This window comes from Carassius auratus, unplaced genomic scaffold, assembly GCF_003368295.1.
Source record: "Carassius auratus strain Wakin unplaced genomic scaffold, ASM336829v1 scaf_tig00012235, whole genome shotgun sequence".
NCBI lineage: Eukaryota > Metazoa > Chordata > Actinopteri > Cypriniformes > Cyprinidae > Carassius > Carassius auratus.
The window spans coordinates 1-24,553 of NW_020524273.1; the positions used below are offsets into that span (position 1 = coordinate 1).

Sequence of the window (24,553 nt, forward strand, 5' to 3'; positions counted from 1 at the left end):
GGCTGCCTTGTGGACATTGCATACAGCGAAACGAAGCGCAAACACGCGCTGAGTTGACCACAAGGACTTCTGTGAATACCTGCTACAGGCGGAGGACAGAGATGACATGCTGGAGTGGATCAGGGTCATCGAGAAAACGGCAAGACTGACAACGAGGTGAGGGTGTGAGAATGATGGCAAATAGACTTCAATCGAAGGAATTTGCAAGACTAAATTTGTTGTTATGGGTTTGTCCAGATGAACGACAAAGGATTTTTGAGGTCGTCATTGCCTGTGCAGGAAGCAGTGCATGTTTACATGTGTTTATTTTTGAGATCTGCTTCCTCTCTTACTGCTCTTTACTGTCAGCAGGCTTTGCTATCACAGGTGTGCTAATAAATGCAAATGGCCATAATATATGATCTTTTATTTATCTATCTAAACACACACACACACACACACACACACACACATATATATATATATATATATATATATGGACATGCTAAAATAAAAGCTACATACTGGAAAAACGAAATAAAACAATTTAATTTAATTTATGAATTTTATGAATATGCTAAAACAAAACCCAACATGCTTGGGAAATATTTTAGTAAAAATGTACATTTTATTTTGTTTTCAATTTTTTATTTATCTAATAACATACATGTGGAAAACCGTTTTTTGGTTTAAGAATTTGAAAATGTTGAAAATCTTTTATTTTTCCATTTTATTTTTTTGTTTCCAATTTAAGGTTTTTGTGAAAATAAAATAATTTACAGTTTGTTGTAGTTCTCATTACTGCTAGCACAGCTTGTCAGTTAATTTCTTCAAAAACTTGAAGAATGTGGTTGGCATTGCCCAAAATGTCTAAATTAAACTTAAAGGTTTCTTTTATTCATATTTGTCTGTAGGAATTGGGTTTCTCACGACAAGCTCTCATCAATAAGAAACTGAATGACTACAGAAAGCAAAGGTGAGATTGGGGATCATTGTAGCATTTTTAACACATTTCACTGTTTAGAATTTAAAACAATCATCCTCCTCTTGGTTCCCTTTTGTAGTCCAACAGGTAATAAACCAGACTCCTCACCCAGAGTGCATCGAATGACATTTCTGCTCAGTAAGCAAGACAACAGCGCACCTCCACGTTCCCCAAAACACGAGGCCAAAGATGAAAGCAGCCCCCTAAATCTCCTTGGGGCATAAATATAATGAAGAAGGCTAAAAAAGCAAGTCCTAAAGCATTTGGTGTACGTCTAGAGGACTGCCAGCCTGCTACAAACAACAAGGTGTGTCCTTTTTGTAGTGTGCTGAATGTGTTACTTCTGCTACCTGTTATGTTTAGTTTAGTATGTTTACATGTGTATTGTTTGTGTAGTGCATTCCCCTGATTGTGGAGATCTGCTGTGGGTTGGTGGAGGAGATGGGTCTGGAGTATACAGGGATCTACAGAGTGCCAGGAAACAACGCAGTAGTGTCCAGCCTGCAGGAGCATCTCAACAAAGGAGGAGACATCAACATCGCTGAGGAGGTGAGCTGTCTACACACACACACACACACAATCTCTGTCAGAGACGCTGTCATTGTTAAATTGCCACTGGCTCTATGAGGCTAAATCAACATACTGGTTATATTCACTTCCCATGTTGAAGAGGATGCTTCCTCATACTGGGGACTCAGTGATAATTAGGTTCAACAACACCAACAACAACAACTGCTTTCACTTGTCACTCCTGTACAGAAATGGCAAGACCTGAATGTTGTCAGCAGCCTGCTGAAGTCGTTCTTCCGTAAACTCCCAGAGCCCCTCTTCACAGATGGTGAGATTATGAGCATGTCATCTGTGATTTAGTGCTATTGTGAGATCTGCATTAAAACTGTAAATACTGTGGAATTCCTGAAGAAATATATTTTGAGAGGTATGAAGTATGTCATTTGGTGACATTTATCCTTCTGTTTCTCATATTCCTCTTGAAGACAAATACAATGACTTTATTGAGGCCAATCGGATGGAGAATGCCAGTGATAGGCTAAAGACAATGAAGAAACTGGTTATGAATTTGTTTTCAACATGTTACTTTAAAAAGCCACTTTCCGCTGTTTACACTAACCTTTCAAACGTTTCGGATCTGTAAGATTTCTTTTATGTTCACCAAGGCCTGCATTTATTTCATCAAAATATTTTATAAAGCATGCATGTTTTCATTTAGGACTTTGCAATCAATCAAAGTTCAAAAGGAACGCATTTACATAGAAATATTAAATATAAATATTTTATTTTGCTTAATGTCACAAAAAAAAAAATACAGACCACAAACTTTCTGAATGGTTAGTGTTTAGCATTTATTTTATATTTTCTTTACTTTGCTTTTATATTGACTTTTCCTTTTGTCTCTCTGTCTTCCTGCAGATACGTGATTTACCAGATTATTACTTCCACACTCTAAAATTCCTAATCGGACACCTAAAGACTGTGGCAGACCACTGTGATAAGAACAAAGTAATATATTTAAAAATACATTTATTTCATACTAAGTATAGTTTAGATCTATTAACATATTTACTGACATATCGCTTGAGACTTACTGATATAGAAATTATATTTAAGCTTTATTTGGAGTACAGCTTGTGCATAGCGGCACATTTCTTAATATTAAGCCTAAAATGTGTTTCAATGTCACCGATTATTTTGAATAATATATTTTTGAATAATATATAACATATTTAAATGCAAGATATTTAAAGTGTACCTGAAGTATACTTGCAGTAGTTCCACTTTAGCACAATCAAACATACATCAGTATATCTTTAGTTGGACTTCGGCACTGCTTCCGCAAAATTAAAGTGCATTCAGCACAAAATTAGTTGTTCTAATTTCTTAATAATAAATAAACCAGTTTAGTATACAATAAGTCCAATTGCAGGGTATTTTTATTAAGCACATGAATAAGTGAATGTATTTGTAGTATACTTAGCATGAAATAAATGTACAGTATTTCAAATCAATTTTAATGTATTTATTTTCCACTAGGAGTGATTTTGATATTTCATTATTTTAAATCACAGTATATTTTTACCTTTGACAAATGCAAAGCATAATCAGACACAGGTGTTGTTTTCTATATATTCATTTGGATTTGTGTTGAGTTTAAAAAACAGCTGGATCCTGTCAGATCTTTGCAAATAGTCTAGAGATTTGAATAAGTATTATTTCAAATTTAGTAAAGTCTGAATTTGGCATTTTTCACGTTAAAAAGGCAGCCGAGTTGCTCGTGTAACCTGTTGAATACAGTAGCATGCTGGTTCATGTTAGCTGTAGGATGTTTTACTGAGCGCTTGTGTATGTGCAGATGGAGCCGCGTAATTTGGCGCTGGTGTTTGGCCCCACTCTCGTCCGGAACTCAGAGGACAACATGACAGACATGGTCACCCACATGCCTGACCGCTACAAGATTGTGGAGACACTCATTCAGCATGTGAGGCACACAGCTGACAAAAAATGACAGCTAGTCTTCATTTGAATTGTCATTTTAAATCATGATTGTCTTGCTCTCTTACACAGCATGCCTGGTTTTTCTGTGAAGAACACGAAAAAGATGAAAAGGTTTGTTTGTTTTTGTTTACTACTATTGAGATTCATATATGACTACATAACTAAGCATTTAAAATGTACATTTTTTTCATGGCTAAATATTTCCATCGCCCCTCAGACACCAGTGGACACAGAGGACGTTCAGCCCGCCCCAAACATAGATCACCTCCTCTCTAATATTGGTCGGACGCTCGGGGAGGCATCCGGTGAGAGTGCTTAACCCGTTACAGCCAACAATAGTCAGCTTAAATAACAGCCAGTTATAGTTGACAGTAGTCTCCTTTAGATGACTAGGTCATATTCCACCTCTGATGACTAACACTAGAAAACACACTTTCATCTGCATGTGGATGGACAGGTCTGTCTGTTGAGCATGTGACAGTAGTAGACAGCAGCAGGTCCAACATATTTCTGTATTCCTGCATGCTGAAGGTTCTTTACTTCTCTGGGTTTTGGTTTCTTTTTTAAACAATCTCTTTCATTATATTCATGTTCTGCTGTCTTTCTCTGTACATTTCTGCATCCCTCTCTTAGCTGAGCCTGTGGAACAAGCACTGCGGTAGGATGGGTTTCCCCTGCCATGCACTCTTTGTGTGTGTGTGTGTGTGTGTGTGTTTGTGTGTTTAATGGCTACTGTATATGTACAAGTGATGGCGGTATTTATGGCCCTGTTTACATCTGCTGTTAATACAAAGTGCCAAATAAAGCTGTCAACAGGATACTTTTTATCCTCTCATTCTGACAGAATAGCTCAGGTGTATTTAATATTTTGTCATTTTAGAGTATAATAACGTAGATCATAATGACATTTCTAGCTAGAATATTATAGTTTACATTTCAGTCCTGACTAAATAAGTAGGTTCTGCTTAGTATAGACCATATTCTGTATCGTTCAAACTGGGTAAGATTTTTTTGAATGTTTTCGAACAAGGTTTAATTTGGCTGCAGTTATTGGATGAAAAATACAGTAAAATACTGTAAAAAATATTAAGAGCTATAATAATAATTTCTATTTGAATATATTTTAAAATTCTGTGATCAAAGCTGTATTTTAAGCATCATCACTCCAGTCTTCAGTGTCACATAATCCTTCAGAAATCATTCTAATATACTGATTTGTTGCTCAAGAAACATTTCTTATTTTTATCAGTGCTGAAAACTATTTTTGCTGAGAACTGTTTTTGCAGACTTTTTCATGCAAATGTAATATTATGTCCTCTCCTTTAATACTATTGAATGGTAGTGGTATGTAGGTGAATTTAATGCAAAATAATTTGTACAAATATATGCACTTAATATTAAGTGATGCACAAACCAGTTAAACGGGTCCTGTTTGCAGTGGCAAACTGTGTTTGTTTCATCTTTCTCCCCCTCTGACAATTACCGTTTCTGCCCAGGCGTTTCCATAGCTTCTTTCGTGGGTCATGTCATCAGTGTGCGCTTTATCTTTTACTGCTGCATATATGGGCTCCTTCAGTTCTTCTTCTAAGACCCTGTTCACATTGGAACATTAACTGACAATCAGTGGCTGGTTGTTTATTGCACAGATGCTGTTTATACGGGATCTTGTGTGAACACTGTCTCACAATCACTGTTTATGGGGGTAATGCTCAATGACTGACACAGAGGCTGCTCTAGGTCTTGTTTATTAATGTATTAAGTTAACTTACTGACAATCACACCGTTGATCCTCCTCTGTGCCTCTCATTAATACAGCATATATTTAACATGGTGCCAAAATATTTGTTAATTTCACTAACTTCCTCTTCAAATCTCTCTCCCTATCTCTGTTTTTAACCGGCCAGACTCAACCAACAGTGATTCTGCAAAACCTAAGGTCAGTATTGACCGAAAACTATTTAATATGTTTGTTGTGTTTTAAAGGTTGATGAGAATACTGTATTTTTTGCTCACTTTTACTAGTAATGAAATAAGTATTGTTATTGTTTTATTTCGCTCTCTTTATTTTTGTATTAATTGTTACTTTTTTTATTTTTTATATTGTCATTCTAATGGTATCTTTCTTTTTTTTTGTAATATAAATATATTTTTTATCTTATTTCATACATATTTAATAATAAATTGTATTTGATTATAATGAACATTCGTATATTTGTTTTAATAAAACATTTTTTTTTTTGTAATATTTGATACTTAGGGGACATGGGGATCAAAACGTGACTTTACTGCCAAGGATATCCTGACGTTATCGATTATGTCGGCTGTGACACGCAAACGCCGGAAGCGGCCCAACGGCCGTCTCCTCGGGAGCAGCACAGACGACGATTCCGAGCATGAACCCGTTAAATCCTGCATCAACGAAAAAGATGACTTGCAAGAGATGGGGCAGGTTGCATCCTTCTGTGCCCCTCGAGCGGAGGCAGAAGAGGATGAAGAAGAAGAAGAAGAGGAGGAGGAGGAGTGTGAGAGCCAGAAGGCACAGGAGCAGACGGAAGTAGTAGTTCCCAGCACTGAGGAAGTAGCCCCAGTGGTGTTGCTGAGAGAGGAAGAAGAGCAAAGGTCTGAAGTGAAAGGTCGCAGCTGGCGAGGAGATGATGCACGGTCTATTGTGTCAGGCTACTCTACTCTGTCTACTCTGGGGCGGAGCTTAGCATCAGAGGGGCGGGGTGAAGATGCAGACGATGAGCATAGTGAACTGGTGAGTGAAACCGATAATGAAAGTGGATTCGCTTCGCGCTCCCTCACCCAAGAGAGGCCGGAAAAACCAAGCCGTTCAATCCAGAACTCGCACACCTCACACGAACCAACCGCACCACGCAGTTTCCTCTATGCCCACTGTAAATCGCAGACGCCTCTTGCCGCCTCTGGCTCCACCCTCGCTCCGCCTCCTCCTTCCCGCACAACCTGTCCTGATGATAGCGCAGCACGTTCATCTACTGCCTCATCCTCCTCTTATTCATCATCCGCCTCCCAGCGCCTCCACAGCCGCCCCTCTTTTAACTCCCACCGCCTCATACAGTGCGACACACTCGCACGGCGAAGACTCAAGGCAGACAAATCCAAAGCGCCCTCGGTGGACCATTCCGAACTGTCCAGCTCCTCCACCACAGAAGGAGAACGGCGGTCAGGTGCGAATCAAATCCCAGATTCCTCTACGTCTCCTTCCCCCAAAGCCAAATCCTCCTCTAAAGGGGTTAACGTGCGAAATGAGTTCACGCCAACATCCACAGCCGGTCTAGGAAGTAAGAGCTGCTTGTTGTCCACCGGGCAGGGTTCCCTGGTAGATCAGGTCAGGGCTCGTTTAATGGGCTCTGCGGATGATCTACGCATCGTCGGCCTGAGGAAGCAGCTCTCGCCAGAGACGCGCCGAAAGAGACGTGCATGGAGGAGGCACACCGTGGTTGTCTCCCCTACAGACTGTTCAGTCAAAAAAACCACCAGTGCTGCCCCCTAAACCGCTAGCTTCACCCTCCCCTGTTGAAAAGCAGGACATTGGAGAGTCCCACCCAGAGTGCTCAGAGACTGAAGCCCTTACTGCACAGCGGGCCCTGCCTACCTCGCGCTTTCGTGATTTCTTGTAGCAGTGATGGTGTGTACAGGCTAGTGAACCAAGAGAGCTGGATTTGGGTTTTGTTGTAGCTGCGTCCTCAGTCTGTTCACACCGCTCACACTGACAGCGATTACGTGGTGGCCAAGTACTGTTGACTGCTAGGTGTTCAAACTCACTAAAGACTTTAGAATAACCAAGACATGAGCATGGTGAAAGTTTTTTGAGAATTTGATGTTTTCCCATTCAAAGATTTAGGAGCTGCACTTACATGCCCAAGAGGCATTTCAAAGATGGCCACCGAGTGACATGGCTTGCCTTAAATGGACTTCTCTATAGTTTCCAACTGTGTCTAGTTGTGTCTAGTACTGTGTCAAAATTGGATTGAGAATGATTTCAAATTCTAGTTCAGTTTTGGAATTTGAACAGAATTTAAATTGAGGTTAAAATGAACTGAAATTTTTATAAAACTGCAACATGGGCATTTTCATACCTGTAGTGTTTGCTTTGTTACGGAACAGGGATTTAAATTGTTACAAAACCCCCTTTTACACATGAAATCATGCATGAACAGGATCTCTGCAAAAATACCGGTAAATTCTTTCCTGCAATTTACTGGTATGAGAAGTTGTAACATTGCCAGTAACTTGCCGCAATGATGCTGTGTGTGAACGCAGAATGAAGATTACCGGTATGAGCATTTGTGAATTCAGAGTAATGCAATGAAGTCATGTAATGCAATGAAGAGATGCTCTTTGGTTTTCAACTGTCATAAATATATCGCTCACCCACCGAAGTAAAACATTTCACATTATGAATTATGATACACCTCGGGTTGTTGGGTCATTTGGTCAGATTGCATTCTCACCAAAAGTGAACCACCTTGTTCAGGCGTTCTCGGGCTGATTGTTTTGGTGCGGATCTGAATGCAGTTGCCATGTCTAAATGATCAGAAAATGTATCAGCTTCTGAAACAAATGGTCCAAGCAAGCCTGGTGTGAAAATGCCCCTTTTATATACATTTTTGCCATTTTACAAATTAGGTTTAATTTTATTAAAAAAGGTGGAAAAACACTTAATTTCCCAGAACATTTCCCATTCAACATCTGTTGATATTTCTTTGACATTTTCTTTGTTCTACCTTAATTCCTTGAAGTCCAATTCAAATTCCAAATCAACATCTTTTAGGGTGTGACCAAATTTGATCGTATTGAATTTCCTTGAATTAAAAGGAAGCTGTAACTAAATTTTGCCCAGCCCTGGTCTATTTCCCTATTGTCGCTGCATCACATTGCTGTTCATCTGGATAAACATGGTCTCTTCTTTAAGCAGCTGAGCAAACAATGTTGCTTATGTTGCTTCAAATCTTTTTCAATGAAAATGAATCCAGTCACTTTGTCACTGCAAATCGCTGTCGGTGTGAACAGCCCTTTAGGTTGGCGTGTCAATACAAAATAAAAACCCTCAGTTAAATCACATTTACATTACTTTTACTCCGATTTTCTTCACCTGCTAGGCAAAGGGGCTTTTCAGTGTTGCCAAAGTTACTGCCAAGACCCTCACAACTCACATGCCATGGAGTGCTTTTGTGTTTTAAAGTCCCAGATGAACCAATTTTTCAAATGTGCCGGTGCAGTATTGGTTAAACAGTGTTATATCAAACAGGAACAGTGTTGATAGTGACAGTTTTACTAGTTTTAACTTAGGCCATTGAGCAGCATTAGAGCAGGTGCATAATTCTACCAGTAACTCACTACATTAAGATCCATAAGAGGCAGTGTGGTGTGTTCTCCTTCCCACATGTTCATCTACTTTGAGTAACGGCTCATTGGTGAAATCACTTCATATGAGTGTGTATGTGTGTCTGAAATTGCCTGTGTATACATTATGTGGTTGAGTATTTTGTAACATTTGTACAAATCCTTTCTTAAGTTAACCTTGTAAATAAACATATACTATCTCCCACCCCCTTTATTTTAGTTTATATATGGTTTACAAAGTGCACTTAGGTGCACAGTCATTTCTTTCAAGATGTTACTTGAAATGTTTTTCCTTAATATTTTTTGTTTGTTTGTTTTATACACAGTATATATTATACGTATATTTTGTATGAATATAATAAGTACTTTTATTTGGAAATCTTGGGGTGTACCTGTTTTAACTCCACTAGACTGTTTTCCCTGTTAATGGCCTTTCTCTGTGACTTACAAATACTATGCAGAAATCCATTCACCTCAGTGCAAAGAACAGAGATCTAACCTGCAACGAGTGTCTGTCACAAGCTATAATAAATTCTTATTGCAGAGCATATTTCATTCGGGTTTTGTGCTTTTGTCTTGTGCTGCAGGCATTTTAGCACGGAGCAACATTTCTGAGAAAAAGTATAGGAAAAAAAAAAAAAAAAATATATATATATATATATATATATATATATATATATATATACACACACACACTCACACAGTTTTGTATATCCATATATTTTGGGGGACAAAGTTTGTAACCCAAAGTTAACTAAACCTCACTTTTTTTAGGGGCACATTAGAAGAATGTTATACAGTAAAAAAATAAATAAAAATAAACATAGTCCAACATAGTCTGATGGCTGTCAACCAATCACAGTTTGTTTAGTTTAGTGTCACGTTTCAGGGTGTGGAAATGTCAGGGGGGCAGGGTTTCATATTTTATTGCATAGATGTCTATGTTTTATTGAAGCACCCCTGGGTGCCGCCATTGTCTAGCGGACACCCACCTGATATTAGCATAGCATTTAGCCAACGGTACGTGGGCATGATGATATGAGCATCTGAGGCTGAGACTATAAACAACTTGACACCTTTGTCACATAAGTAAAAAAAAGTGCTCCTAACAGCTATCTATTTTCGACTCTTGAAATATTTTGGATTTTTCAGATATTTTTTTCTTTTAAATGCATGCTTTTATCAGGCTCCTTAAATAGCAAAGAAAAAGTCAGTTACTGAATGGCTAATTTTCAAAAATGTCCAACGATATGAGCTGATAAAAAAAGCTTATTTGAAAGAAACCAAAACGACTAATGCTGTTTTCACTGTGTGTGTGTATATATATATATATATATATATATATATATATATATATATATATATATATAAATGTAATATGGGAAAATAGCTTGGTTAAGAAAAGCTCAGAGCTTTAGCCTACAATTAACTCACATCTTCACAGGAGTACATACCTGTTGTTGACATGCAAATAAAAATAAATAATTAATTAATTAATCTTTTTAGTATATATATATATATGTGTGTGTGTATATATATATATATATATATATATATATATATATATATATATATATATATATATATATATATAATTTTCTTGTATTTGACTTTTATTTTTAATTCATTTATTTATTTCCCGTCATTTCATTAATACTTCAGCAGATGGCAGCATTGAGTGATTTGTGAGCGCTCGATAAGTCTCGCACTGCAGCTCAAATCATGTTTCTAAAACATTTGCTACTATGAATAAACCCAATAGGTGGAGTCCAGGGAGAAGTCTGTGAACGTTCATTGGTTTGAAACAGTTGATCTCCAAAACCTATATTTGCGACACCTGTTCATCAGCTAGGCGGACAAGTTAAAATAGACTAAAAATTTAAAGTAACGAAAAAATTACACAATCAACTTCTCAGATAGATTTGCGGCAGAGTCGGTGACACAGTAAACGTGTCATCGAGTGTGTGAGTGAATGACTCGTGTTCATCTGCGGAATATCGGGTTACGCGCTGCGTTTTTAGACGCGTCAAGTGTTGCGACAGCCGTCACACCAGCATTCACATTCACATGCACTGAGCCAGACCTTTAAACGCGTTCTTCTGGAGAGTTTGTGTCTGTTGTTTATGCACATTTACCTCAAGACGGTTATAAGAAGTTCTGCCTGGAGCCGCAGGGACAGGGATCATGCTGGGGAGGAAGAAGAAGCCAGAGACAGTTCAGACTGAACCCAAAGCGCACGAGTCAAAAACCCACGACCCGCTTCGGAGGCTTGGTGAGATCATAATAGGCTACATTTAAGGACAAAAAAATATCTACCATACCCAGAATGATACTTTAAGTATGCATGCTTTCTTTACTTTCACAGAAAGCAAACCTAATCTCAGCCACTTACTTGTTTTCAACCCTAGAAGTTCATTTTGTGAAAGGAGAAAAATGAGCAGATTCAGTCATTCCACTTAATCAGTAGACCTTTATCTTTTGACAAATGCTCATATTGCGTGACATATGAATATTTTGAGATATCTAGTATAATAACCCCATGAGTTTCTCTGTGATTTATTAACCCTTTGTGTTTAGGCAATTTTTGACCTGCTTTTGGTAAAAAAAAAAAAAAAAAATACTCTAATGCACATTATTTTTGGATTTGGACATGGCTTTGTAATGTTTATACAATTATAATTAGATATAAAACCGTTAGATCTGGTTTGATTGCTTGCTCATCCCAAGAGTGTTAGATGACAGCAGTGTGACATTTCACTGTTTGTATTACTTTTGATATGTGAGCTGACACAGAGCAGGAGAAGTTGCTGTTGTTGTCGTTGTTGTTTTGGAAGTGTTTTAGATGCAGAATTCTTTTTTTTTTTTTTTTTTTTTTGCCAAAAACGTATTCTTTAAAGTTTAGAAAAATCCAACAACCTTTCCTAGATGTTTTGGGCACAAGAAAAAGTTCTGTGTGAATAGCCTTCTAAGACTGGATGCTGTGACCGTGTACTGTATGCAATGCACAATTCTTTGGTGTGTCTGGGATGGCCTGATATATTATTATTTCGTAATTTAGCATAACACGCACATATACACACTTCCACACTCATAACCACTGACTGATCTCGCACAATTATTATTTTCCCACTCATGTTTACCTCTCATCTCCGTCCTTCAGCAGCATGACAACAGCTGAGATCACCACCACCTACCTATGACCCTTGCTTGTGCTGTCCACGTAAAAAACTTTCTATGTGTAATATCTTATTATGCAGCAAGCTGATCTCTGAAACTAGCACATTTCATGTTAATATCAGCCTAGTTCTCAAACCAAACCAAAATAACTGCACTAGTTTATGCTTCAGGCTTTTGAAAGGAACCGCATGTACGCGGGTGGAGAGAAACAGATATTTGAAAATATGTCAAATGGATTATTATGTCATTGTGCTTGTATTGTAGCAAATTATGCAACAAATAATGTGCAGCATTCTTCAAGAACTGGCTGATTTCCCAGAAAAGTCACTATGGCATATTTGTATCGCTTTCTTCATATGTTTAGCTATCACACATCTGCCTGTTTTAGCTGGGTTTTATCTGCATTTGATCATGAATGAGTTGAATGTTGTCGCTATATTGAGTACAAGATCCTCTGAGGACTTGTCTGCATTCCCTGGCTTCTTCCCATAACTACAGCACTTTGACTGCAGTTGCAAGAGAAAGAATTTAGCTTAAACTATTGCGATAACCCTGTTTTTTTTAAGGATTTATTAACTCTATTTAATGTTGTGCTCATTTGTACAATCTTCCGTGGAATTCTAGTCAAGTCAACTTTATTTATATAGTGCTTTTAACAATAAAGATTGTGTCAAAGCACTTTACAGTATTTAATAGGAAAATAGTGTGTCAATAATGCAAAATGACAATAGTAAACACTACATTTTTGGTTAAAGGTAGTTCCTCACTGAATTCATTGATGTCATCATCCAGCTCAGTTTAAATAGTATCTGTGCAATCAAGTCGATGATATCGCTGTAAATGAAGTGTCCCCAACTAAACCAGAGGTGACGGCGGCAAGGAACCAAAACTCGATCGGTGACATAATGGAGGAAAATAACCTTGAGAGAATCCAGGTTCAGTGTGGGGGTCAGTTCTCCTCTGACCAGACGAAACCAGCAGTTCAATTCCAGGCTGCAGCAAAGTCAGATTGTGCAGAAGAATCATCTGTTTCCTGTGGTCTTGTCCCGGTGGCCATCTAGGCGACAAGGTCTTATATATATTTATTTATGAAAATGGCAATGCCAGTCAAGCATTATAATATTAAATCAAGTATTATTTAATAATAAAAGTTCAGTAATTAGAATTAAAATGTGGTAACCTTGTAGAATGCTAATCAGTAATTTTAAAGGGATACTCCACCCCAAAATGAAAAATTAATTAATCACTTGCCCCATGTTGTTCAAAACCCGTAAAAACCAGGGGAGGTTCTACGGGGTGGTCGGAGGGGCCATATATATATATATATATATATATATATATATATATAAATCACCAGCTGCTAAATTCAAATCTGCGTTCACCGCTGACATTCTGTTTCGTCACCTTGCGTGCTGGCTGACTGAATTCTCTTGCTAATTCTCTCATCAGAAACTACAAAATGAAGGTGTGCAAATGTAAGTAAGATATTAATTTCAAAGTGTAAACCGCTTTAGAGATTATTATTGGAGTTTTTTGAGAGTGTTTTAACTCGCTGGACTGAAGTGAAAACGTGTTTTTGGTCTCTTTTTGTACAATTAAATTGTTACAGACTAATTAGTAACTTACAACATTTTTAATAAATTCACATTAAATACAAAGTCAGTCATATTAAAAATATTTTATGGTATCACACCCGTGTCTGGTTCTTAAAATGGATCTTTATATGCCAAGTTAATAGATTACACTATTAGGCTACTTCGCCCATTATAGATCATTTAACATAATCTATAAAGATGCAAAATGCATTTACTTAAATATATTTGAGAAATGAGATATTTCATAATATATTTTGGTAATATTTTTTCTATGGTTTTAATGGTTAAAAGGTGATGGTTTATAATGGTTATTTTAAGTGGAAACCATAAAAATTTTCTCTGATTCTTTTCTTTGCCTTTTTTCTTATATAAACTTTTCTATATATAAACTTATCAATTATAGAGTGGTATTGTGGCTGCTACACCCTCTCCCCCCCCCCCCCGCTTCACTTGTGCCCACTCAAAAATAATGAGTGCATGATGCCCATGGCACTACAATACTAAATTATTTGTCAAATGCATGAAACATGATGAAACATTCATTTTAGGTGAAATTGTTATAGATTTCTTCTAGAGATTGCAGTGATATGAATCAAATGGTGAAAAATGACTGAATGAATAATGCTTCAGTAGGTTGAGATGAATTAAAAAATTGTGAACCCTAAAAGCACAAGTGGCCCTGTCTGGCCCCTTCAGTTACTCTAGAACCACCCCTGGTGAAAGCGTTGTTTGTCTTCGGAACACAATTTAAGATATTTTTTTGATGAAAACTAGGAGGCTTGTGAATGTCCCATTAACTGCCAAGTAAATTACACTGTCAAGGTCTAGAAAAGTTTGAAAGACATTGTCAGAATAGTGACAGGAATACTTTTTGTACTCGAATAAAACGTTTTGGAGAATATCTGCTGAATGTTAACCGTGTACACTATTCTGTGTTGCTTCATAACTTTACTTGACGCCATTACATCGAGCGCAAAAGAACCGGTGAACCGTTTTCTTCAACCGGTTTATTGAATCGAACTGTCCGAAAGAACTACTGGTGATCTGAAAACTGATGCAACCGGTTCTTGACTTGTGAACGAGTCTATGTTTCGTTCATTATCTGGTTCGGCTCATTGTTCATCTTCAGTTCTCTCTTCACAGCAGTTCAGTCAGTGTACTGTTTGAATTAAATAAATTTTAATTGTCAGCCGCATTATAAAAGTAAACAGCTTAAGTCATTTGTGGATTAATGCATACTGGAGACACGAACCATTTAAAAGGATTTAGTTCAATTTGGTGAACTGGTTCAAAAAGATCTGGTTACATCGAATGATTCATCGTGAACCGGATATGACTGCTTTGTTTTGAACTCTCTCAAAACAGACATGGAAGAGAAGACCATGATGGATAAAATCGTAGTTTTTGCTATTTTTAGACCAAAATGTATTTTCGATGCTTCAAAAAATTCTAACTGACCCTATGATGTCACATGGACTACTTTGATGATGTTTTTCTTACCTTTCTGGACATGGACAGTAGACCGTATTCACAGTTTCAATGGAGGGACTGAGAGGTCTCGGACTAAATCTAAAATACCTTAAACTGTGTTCCAAAGATAAACGGAGGTCTCACGGGTTTGGAACGACATGACGGTGAGTTATTAATTACATAATTTTGATTATTGGGTGAACTAACCCTTTAAGTGTGCAGAACAACCACTCAATAAAGTATTACAATAATCTTAACCCTGAGGTCATGAACATATGTTTCTGCATTTGAAATTGAGAGCATAGGTCGTAATTTACTTTTGAGATGGGAAAAATGCAGTTTTACAAATGCTAGAAATGTGGCTTTCAAATATTCCTGATGATATCTCCCAGAGGTAACATGTAAAGCGTGAAAAGTAATGGCCTTAGTCCTGAACCTTGAGGTACTCCATACTGCACTTTTGATTGATATGATACTTCTTCATTCTCTGCAATGAATTGATGGCAGTCTGGTAAGTATGATTTGAACCAAGCTAATGCACTTCCACTAAGTTTATAAAATTCTTCATGTCCTAAAGTAGAGAATGAGTGGAACTGTTCCTCAGGGAATCTGATGCGATACTGTAGCTGACGGCTGCATGGTTACAGTTTTATCTCTAATAGTATAGATCTTGGAAGTAAAGTAGTTTATAAAGTCATTAATGCTGTGCTGTTGAAAAATGTCAACACCTGCTGATGCTTTATTTTTCGTAATTTTAGCCACTGTATTGAATAATTAAATAAGGGTTATGTTTGTTTTCTTCTAAAAGACTAAAAATTATCAGATCTATCAGTTTTTAATGCTTTTCTGTAGACTAGCGTACTTTCTGCCAAGCAATACAAAATACCTCTAGTTTGGTGCTCCTTTTTCTGGACTTCTCTCTTTAGGGTGCGAGTGTGCTCATTATACCACACTGTCACGCTATTTTCCTTAATATTCTTTAAGCATAAAGGAGCAACCGTGTCTAAAATGCTAGAAAAGAGAGAGTCCATAGTTTGTTACATCATCATGTTGTTCTGAGCTATTGAATATGCTAAGGAATTTAGATAAATCAGGAAGATTACTTACAAAGCAGTCTTTTATGGTAGAAGTGATGGTTATACTTGTAACAAGGATTAGAATTTACAGTTTAGCTATATGAAGTTTGCAAAAGACTAGATAATGATCTGAGATATCATCACTTGGCTGCATAATTTCAACACATTCAACATCAATTCCATGTGACAATATTAAATCTAGAGTATGATTTCAACAATGAGTAGGACCTGACATGTGTTGTCTAACCCCAAAAGATTTCAGGATGACTATTAATTCTGATCCCAATGCATCTTTTTCATTATCAACATGGATATTAAAATCAACAACATTTAAAACATTATCTGCAGCCAGCACTAATTCAGATATAAAATCAGCAAATTATTTTATACATTCTGTATGATGGCCTGTATACATTAGTCAGTTCAAACATCACAGGGGATTTACTGTATGATTAACACTTTGTTTCTCTGGATAATGTTATATGAAGCACCATTACTTCAAACAAGTTATACCAGCCCACCCTCTAATAAATACTGAAAATATTGTTATAAATTCTAGCAACACCTCCCCCTTTACCTTTTGATTTAGCCAAGTTCCTGTCAAACAGAGCACATCTAGGATATGATCAGTGATCATATTATTTACAAAAAGTGCTTTCGTAGAAAGAGACCTGATATTCAATAAGCCAAGCTTCATCATTTGTTTATTCATATTACATTGTTTTTTAATTGTTGAACATCAATTAATTTGTTACACTTAAATTGGTTTTGACATTTTTTGTATTTTTTAGTTCGGGGAACAGACACAGTCTGTATAGTGTGATATCTAGGTAAAGAGTCTCTATATGCTGAGAATTAGCGGTTTTCTGTGGCATGAGGCTGCTAGCAGACGTTCGGTTTAGCCAGTCTGTCTGATTCCTGATAAGACTTGTTCCATTGGCTAGCGCAGTGCTGCTTGTTTATCTCTGCATGGCTACTGGCATCAATGGATATGCTGTAAGTGTATTGCTGACATTTATTGCACTTGTAAAATTATTTTGAGTGCCTTGTATGAAGAGGCTGTGCAAGTTGGTGCTCTTTGGTGGTGTGATTTAATGTTACTATGTCAGTACTTCAAAATAAAGCCCTCCAGTGGGAATAATCAAGAGTTGTTTGTGTGAGAAAAGAGTTATTCAGTGGTTTGAGGTATGAAATTTGCTTGTTAACCAGATGTGGTAGGTTTATTTAAGTTTCTTTTCTTCCAGGTTGCTCTAGTTGGTTGACTGTTCTTGTGCTTCTGCGAAATGATAAAGTAATGAGAGAGAATTAGTCATCCATGCAATCATGCCCACATTTATTCTAAATATAGATATGCTCACTATGGACAAGATGAACCTCAGGTGAACTGTAGGTAACTCTAGTAGTCGAAATGTTCTAAAGTATGGGTCATCTGCTCACCAACTATTACATTTAAGGGATCATATAATACATGTTTTAAAAACCAAAATTTTGAAAGCAGTATCTTATTTCCACCAAAGCTACATAAAAATTCAAAGAAAAATAGCAGTTTTCATGTCTTTTCAAATGTAATTTACTGCTGTTATGTTAAAGCTGTCTTCAGTTTCACATGATGCTTCAGAAATCATTCTAATTTGCTGATTTGATTTGTATTTGAAATAGAAGTCTTTTGAAGCATTATAAAAGTTTTTACTGTCACTTAAATTTAATGCATTCTGCCGGGATAGAAGTATGACTCTCTAAAAAAATTACAATTAAATCTTGCTGACCCTAAACTTTTGAGCAGTATTGTACTTAAAGTTAATTGAGGCTTCTTGAACTGAAATGGACTTGAAGTGGTAATTTTCATTTTTTCATGACCAGTTTCCTCCCTCTTACTTAATCGTAAAATGAAATGTCCTGTTTTCAATACTGTATCATTATGATTTCAAAGTAAATGACCTCAGTATGACTAGCTAGCCTGTTTGCATATGAAATGAGTGACAACGGTTAGGTGTTGTGGGCTTTTACATCTGTTAGTTTGTCCAGCACTTTAAAGTTTATACCAGCCATATCTGTGACATTACCACAGAACAAAAAGCGCCAAAATTCTTTCAGAGTATCTTTGTTTCTAGGAGGTTAATGTTTGTGACATCACAGCTATGAGCCATTTTTTTTTCTTTTCCAGCATGCATGTTTTCAGTAATTTCAGGTTCGGTGGCTTAGAGGAGCAACCAGGAATATTTTGCTTATGTTGCTAAGTGAGTGAAATTCAGCTGGTCAAGTGATTTTGTTTTTGTCTAATATATATACAACATATATTAACATTTTTAATAGTTTTAATAAACAATAACAGCATTACTGAAGATTTGCATTGGAGTCTTCTTATGTGGGTGGGCATCATCAAAAGTACCATTCATTTGTAGTTTTGCGAATGAAGGAAAAATACTGAGTGTTTTTTTTTTTTTACCTCAAATTGTAAGTCTTCTTCATTATTTAGTTTAGTTTAGTTTGTGGTAGCATTTCATTGCCATGTTTCCAGTAGCTTTGTCTCTGTACTCTGGCAAAATACCAAAAAACTGTCTCTCTGTCTCCCTCTCTCTCTTTTCCCTCCCTCTGTCCTCTATTCCCCTTGACCTCTGTGCTGTCTTTCACTTATACATGCTTGTCAGAGACACTTTATCAAGGTCTTTAGATTCTGGTTGCTGTGGTGAGTGTCTCTTTGCTGCAAAAACTTTTGGCTGTTCAGCAGGAAGAGTTGAGGGAGTTTGCATGGCCTCTCTCTTAGTCATTTCTCTTTTGTTGATTGCCAGCTTTTTTGTATTTTTACTTCTAGGCCATTATTCTCACTCCACTTTCTCTCTGTTATGTAGTTATTTTATTCTGAAGTCACATTAAAAGTAATAAAAATAAATGAATATAAAGAAAGCAGTGTTTCATCATATTTCAGAGAGCTATTGAAGAGAAGAGGTTTTGAAGTAGTGCAAAGCTCTGGCAGAGAATCGGGGTGAATTCACTAAATGATTAGACCACATTTGCCCATGGAATTTCAGTGCAAAACTTCTTTTTTTTTTTTCCTTTTTTCTTTTGAACGTTCTATCCACCAAAGAATACTGTAAAAAATTCCCAAGAAAATATTAAGGAGCACAACTATTTTCAACATTGATTTATGAGCAGCAAATCATTATGATTATATACATGAAAAATAAATTGCATTTTAACATATTTAGTTATTTTAAACAGTCATTATAAATTGTTGTAATATTTCACATTAACATTTTTATATTTTTAATTCAAATAAATGCAGCCTTAGTAAGCAAAAGAAACTTAAAAATAAAAATAAAAATAAAAACTGCTATTCCAAATATATAGTAAACGTTTGATTGTTAGCATATATTTGTGTGCATTTCTATTGGTCATGATGGTAGTAATCCATATATCTTGTTCAAGCAAGATAATCAAAGGGGCTTTTCTCAATCTAATCCATATCTTGTTCAAGCAAGATAATCAAAGGGGCTTTTCTCAATCACTTTACACTATACTAAGTTAGCAGGATAAGCTGTTAGGCTGCTAACTGAAGTTAGCAAGATTTTACCTGATTTGCATGAATTTGCACTATAGTGTTTGTAAAAAGAAATGCTTTAAACAAATGCAGTTTATTCTTACTGAATTTCTCCCTCATCCGTTTTTTTTCTTCTTTCTTTTTTCACCTCAGCCTATTGTAACACTGCACAGCCAGGCTTAACTTAGCTTTAAAAAAGTCTATAAAGAGCTCCGTGTGCGCTATTGGCAATTATGCAATCTTTGCTCTCAGTGAATAGACTTTTTCCAAACTTCCAAACAAAGCAGGTCACTTTAATCTGGGAAACAAACATATGTTGATGATTAAGAATGAGAACATGACAATTTCCATTATTGTCATTCGGTGTCCTGATATACGTGCAGTCATTGCTGCTGACGTTGACACACAGATATTGGTGTCTTACATCACTGTGGGATGACATCATCCCTCGAGTTTGTGACTGTAGCTTGTGACTTCCCGGTGCTCTCATGTCTCGAGTATGTGAGAGTGTGCACATATATATTTATTTGGAAGATGCCTGAGTAAGGAGTTGGTTTTGGTCCATGTTTTGAATGAAATATTAAAACGGTGTATGACTCAGTGCCGGGAAGTGTTAGTCTCTGGCATATATAACTTTGTGAATATGAGACCGAACTTGGGACGGCACAATATAAGTGAATTATAGTATGTGTGTACCTCTTAGAGACTTGACACTTCAGATTTACTGCATGCAGCAGCAGGTGCTGGACAGACTGGAAAACATTTAGAAAGAACAGGAGGTGCTCATATTTTAAAATGATGTATGTGTATGTGTCATAGGTGTTCTGGACGATGAAGATGTGCAGCTGATGCTGCAGGGGTCAAAGATGATAAAGGTTCGATCTCAGCGTTGGCGGAAAGACAGGAGCCTGAAGCTTCTGGAGGACTGTGTGACGGTGTGGTGTGAGTCCAGCAAAGCCTCCCGCAAAAGCAAAAAACAGCAGACATGTGAGTAAATCATCTGTGGCTGAGCTACATCCAAAAGCAAATATCAAAATTCAGCTTTCTGCACAGCATTTGCGAGTCCAGAAATCAGCTGAGCTCCCGAGGGCTTTTCAGCAAGATATTTAGTTTCTACATTTTGAGCTTCCATCTCTACAATGGATCATTTTCTGTTTCATGAATCACACACAAAAACAAAATGCAGTTTTGTATAGTTGGGATACAGTTCAGTAAAGATAGCATTCTTCACAAGGTTTTGTCTAAAGAATTTGTTCTCACAAGTGTGCTGACACAGACGGAGGTTAAAGGGTTTGTTCACCCAAAAATGAAAACTCTGTCATTAATGACTCACCCTCATGTCGTCCCAAAGCCGTAAGACCTTGGTTCATCTTCAGAACACAAATCAAGATATTTTTGAGGAAATACGAGAGCTTTCTGATCCTCCATAGACAGCAACAATGTATTTGTTTTTCTCACAGTCCAGTAGATGATTTGTAAATGACTTTATATCTTGATGGGTGCCAGTGACACGATCACTGTGACGAAGGTGCCATGATGCCAGAACTTAACATGTGATTAAAAAAGATATGATAGTGGACTCAGTAGCAGTATGGAAACATAATTTTCACAACTAATCAGATCAAGGAATCATACTTTCACACCCTAGAGGAACACACTGTAGCACTGACCCAATTAATCACAGGGCAAACAAGGGAAGGATTTTCAGATGATTGTTATCGAAATGTCTAAATACAGCACTACTTATGATGCAGAAAGGTTATACAATGATGAGTCATTACAGGTGCCATCACTATATATTATGTATGACTGCATTTGAACCCTTTTTAGTTTATCATTGGATAGGGTCTGATTTTTTTCTTTTAGATTGTGTATATAATAATAATTATTTTGTATAATAATGCAATCATTATTTTAGTCTTAGAGTAGTATGATGGGGATCCAGTACCAGGCTTTTTTTCCCATTGTAAACCACTCACCTTTGACCATTGGCCATTGTTGATGAATGGGACAGGACTTTCCAAATCAATGCAACAGCAAACAGAAAACCCCATAAGGTTTTGTGTGCATATGTCTGAACTCATGAATACATGTCTGGTGGTGTGTTTGTCTATATAGACTAAAAGCTCAGGCCCTCAGCTTCTCTCCAGTTTAATTTCCTACTTTGTGTGGCTTGTTTCACAACATCAAAGCAAAGCCAGGAAATTAAACTAGAAATATTTATAATCATTGAATACCATGATTATGATCCTGAACTGTCTCAAACTCACTTTAAATGATTTCAGACCACCAGATTTGGTGCTTACGTTGAACAGAAGTGTCGTGGGACAATTCATTGTCAGTTCATTGTCTCAATCTGTTACTTTCACCTGTTTTTCTGGTGTTTTGATCATCATCTTTTAATCACACAAATCAACCTTTGTTCCTAGCATTATGGAAACATACCACAGATTCGTCTGTGATAGGAGACATTGTGGGATGTGAGCTGCCTCTATCATCTCTAACCTCTAGCTGTTAATCTCATTTATACTCTTCAAATGGATTGATAATCCCATTCATGGGACTTCACTGGAGCATGGGAATGTTGTTTCTCTCGTTAGACCACAGGCGTTGGTTGAACCTAATCAGGGAGCCTTCAGCCCCTCTATCATTTATCTCTGCTCTCTGAAATATCGCTGTCATTACCCTCAGAAATCTTTGCTTATGTGATCTCTTTACATTTGCTGAAAACATAGAGATATCTGAGGGTATACAACTTAAAATGCAACAAATTATTTGATTAAAAAAAACTCAAAGCCAAATTCCAAACTTGTGACTGCCTTCTCTTAAAATAGGAAAAGTTTGTCCCACAAGACAAGGAGTTTAAACAATCTTTAGATTTAAATCCTAAAATCACTCCCAAATCAGATTCAAATGGGCTGTGTCAACTATGTCCTTTGTGTAATAATATAGACATGTGAATTGATTAATATTTCTGTTTATCTATTGTAGTCATTTGAAACATGCAAAGTTTCAATATACACATGATGCAGCTGTACAGTAAAAAGTCCAGGTCATGTGTTTGATGAATAATCCCTGCTCCTATAGCGGGAATTTATGGTCATTCTGATGACCTCTGATGAGACCCTGAGGACTAAAGTGAACTTCTAACTAATCATGTGACTCAGTGTGATTAATAATCACACTGTAGTGCTAGTAATCTCTTATGTGATTTGTCTATGCAAGATGTTGGTTATGTAATATCATTGTAATAATTGATGTTTTCATTGTAATTGGAACACATTGGTGCTTTGTTGTTTCTTTGACTCTCCCAAATGCTGCTTTTTGTAGTGTATACATAAATCTTGATGCGCCGTAGACAACATCAAAAGACCGTCCACTCACCTGTCAATCATCTCCTTTAGTAAAGCAAGAGTTTAAACATATGAATTTATGCAAGTTCTTTGATATGCCAGAATTCAATATGTAGTGCAATAATTGCTTCACTCTTGACAAACATTGTTCAGAATGAAACCGTTTGTTCGGTACACTCTCTGTTAGACTAGATGCGACAATATTTGGGAGAATATTGTTAGATGAGTGATTTGAAAGTCATATACATTTACTAGTATGTGTGTTCACATGGTAGTTAATCATTATTCAAAATAAAAAGTATTTGTAGGTGAGTATAAGGTTGACATTGACAGTGTTACTGACCCCAAACTATCAAATGGTAAAGTAGCATGAAGCTGACTTGAAAATGCTCATAAACCAGACACTTTAGTTTGTCCTGCTCGACTCAGTGAGCTGCAGTAGATGAGACAACCTCTCTCTGTTTCTGTCTTGTGTTGCGTCACACTGGCTTAAGGAATGCAGGCTCAGCTGCTCCTGTCCAATCCCAGCATGCCTCTCAAACCTCACGGCCTGCCACACACTTGAGGGAATAAACATAGTCCAAATATTAAATGACTGTGTGTGTGTGTGTGTGTGTGTGTGTGCTTGCAAATTCACAATTAAGTGTTTGTGCAGGTGACATTTCAGCATGCATCACTTTATCCCTTTGTTATTTTGGCTATTTATTAATGTAGATAAAGATAGAAGACACATGGTTATGGCATAAGTGTCAAATAGCCTGCACTAAATGATGCAGGTCTGCTTGGGAGATGAGTCTGTGCAGGTGTCGTTGTGCTGGTAGGCAGGAGCTCCTCATGCAGGGCTGGATCTCTGGAGACTTCATGCTCCTGTGCATCTATGCAGCGGGCATTAGTGAGGAATGCCAGTGGCGTAATAAACACCCATTCACTGCACATGTCTCTGCACACGTACGCTGTTAAAATGAACACTCTTCTTCTCCGTATACACAAGAATTATGAATGCATGTTTGTCAGTGTTTGGAAGTGGGCAGAGAGTCTTTGCCATTTAAAAGAGCATGTGTTTGTCTTGCCTTGTGTCTCTGCATGTCTCTTTGTTTATTTGTAGCGTAGGGGTTTCTACAGGTCAAAGACGTTATTGTTGCAACTACTCTCTACAATTCCTCATTGTAGCTGACTTAAAGTGAACACTTACTGTAAAATGATGGAGGAGAAGGAAAGTCCATGTAATACACAGAGCTATATTATATTTGATTGTCACTGTATTAGCAATAGCATTTCGTAATTGGTAAAATGATTGCCTGTCCAAAGCCTCAGCTTGGCTGTCAAGTGGGTTTATATGGGTGTGTGTGTGTGTGTGTGTGGTTAGGTAGGGTGTCACGATTTCGATTTTAAATCGAAATCGATCGAAATTAAGTCACAGTCTCGAACTTCGAATTAAAAAATGGAATCGTCGATGCTGCCACGCCCCCATGTTGTATGATGGCAAATCAATGACAAAAATA

At 37.0% G+C, this 24,553-nt stretch overlaps 1 protein-coding gene and 1 pseudogene across 1 annotated transcript; both read left to right on the forward strand.

The window, feature by feature from the left end:
• The first annotated feature begins 6 nt into the window (after window positions 1-6).
• On the forward strand, window positions 7-9,392 carry LOC113073472 (rho GTPase-activating protein 23-like; annotated as a pseudogene).
• A 1,237-nt stretch (window positions 9,393-10,629) lies between these two features.
• On the forward strand, window positions 10,630-22,071 carry LOC113073473 (1-phosphatidylinositol 4,5-bisphosphate phosphodiesterase delta-3-A-like). Its single transcript, XM_026246370.1, has 2 exons — window positions 10,630-11,114; window positions 20,518-22,071. Exons 1-2 carry the CDS (start codon window positions 11,027-11,029, stop codon window positions 20,691-20,693), a joined length of 264 nt encoding a protein of 87 aa, XP_026102155.1. The 5' UTR covers window positions 10,630-11,026; the 3' UTR covers window positions 20,694-22,071.
• The last annotated feature ends 2,482 nt before the right edge of the window (window positions 22,072-24,553 follow it).

Bases quoted from the DNA above. Each gene is read 5' to 3' on its own strand.
- LOC113073473 (XM_026246370.1), top strand. From the start codon at position 11,027: ATGCTGGGGAGGAAGAAGAAGCCAGAGACAGTTCAGACTGAACCCAAA. The intron at 11,115-20,517 runs GTGAGATCATAA...TATGTGTCATAG, and splicing joins CGACCCGCTTCGGAGGCTTG to GTGTTCTGGACGATGAAGAT.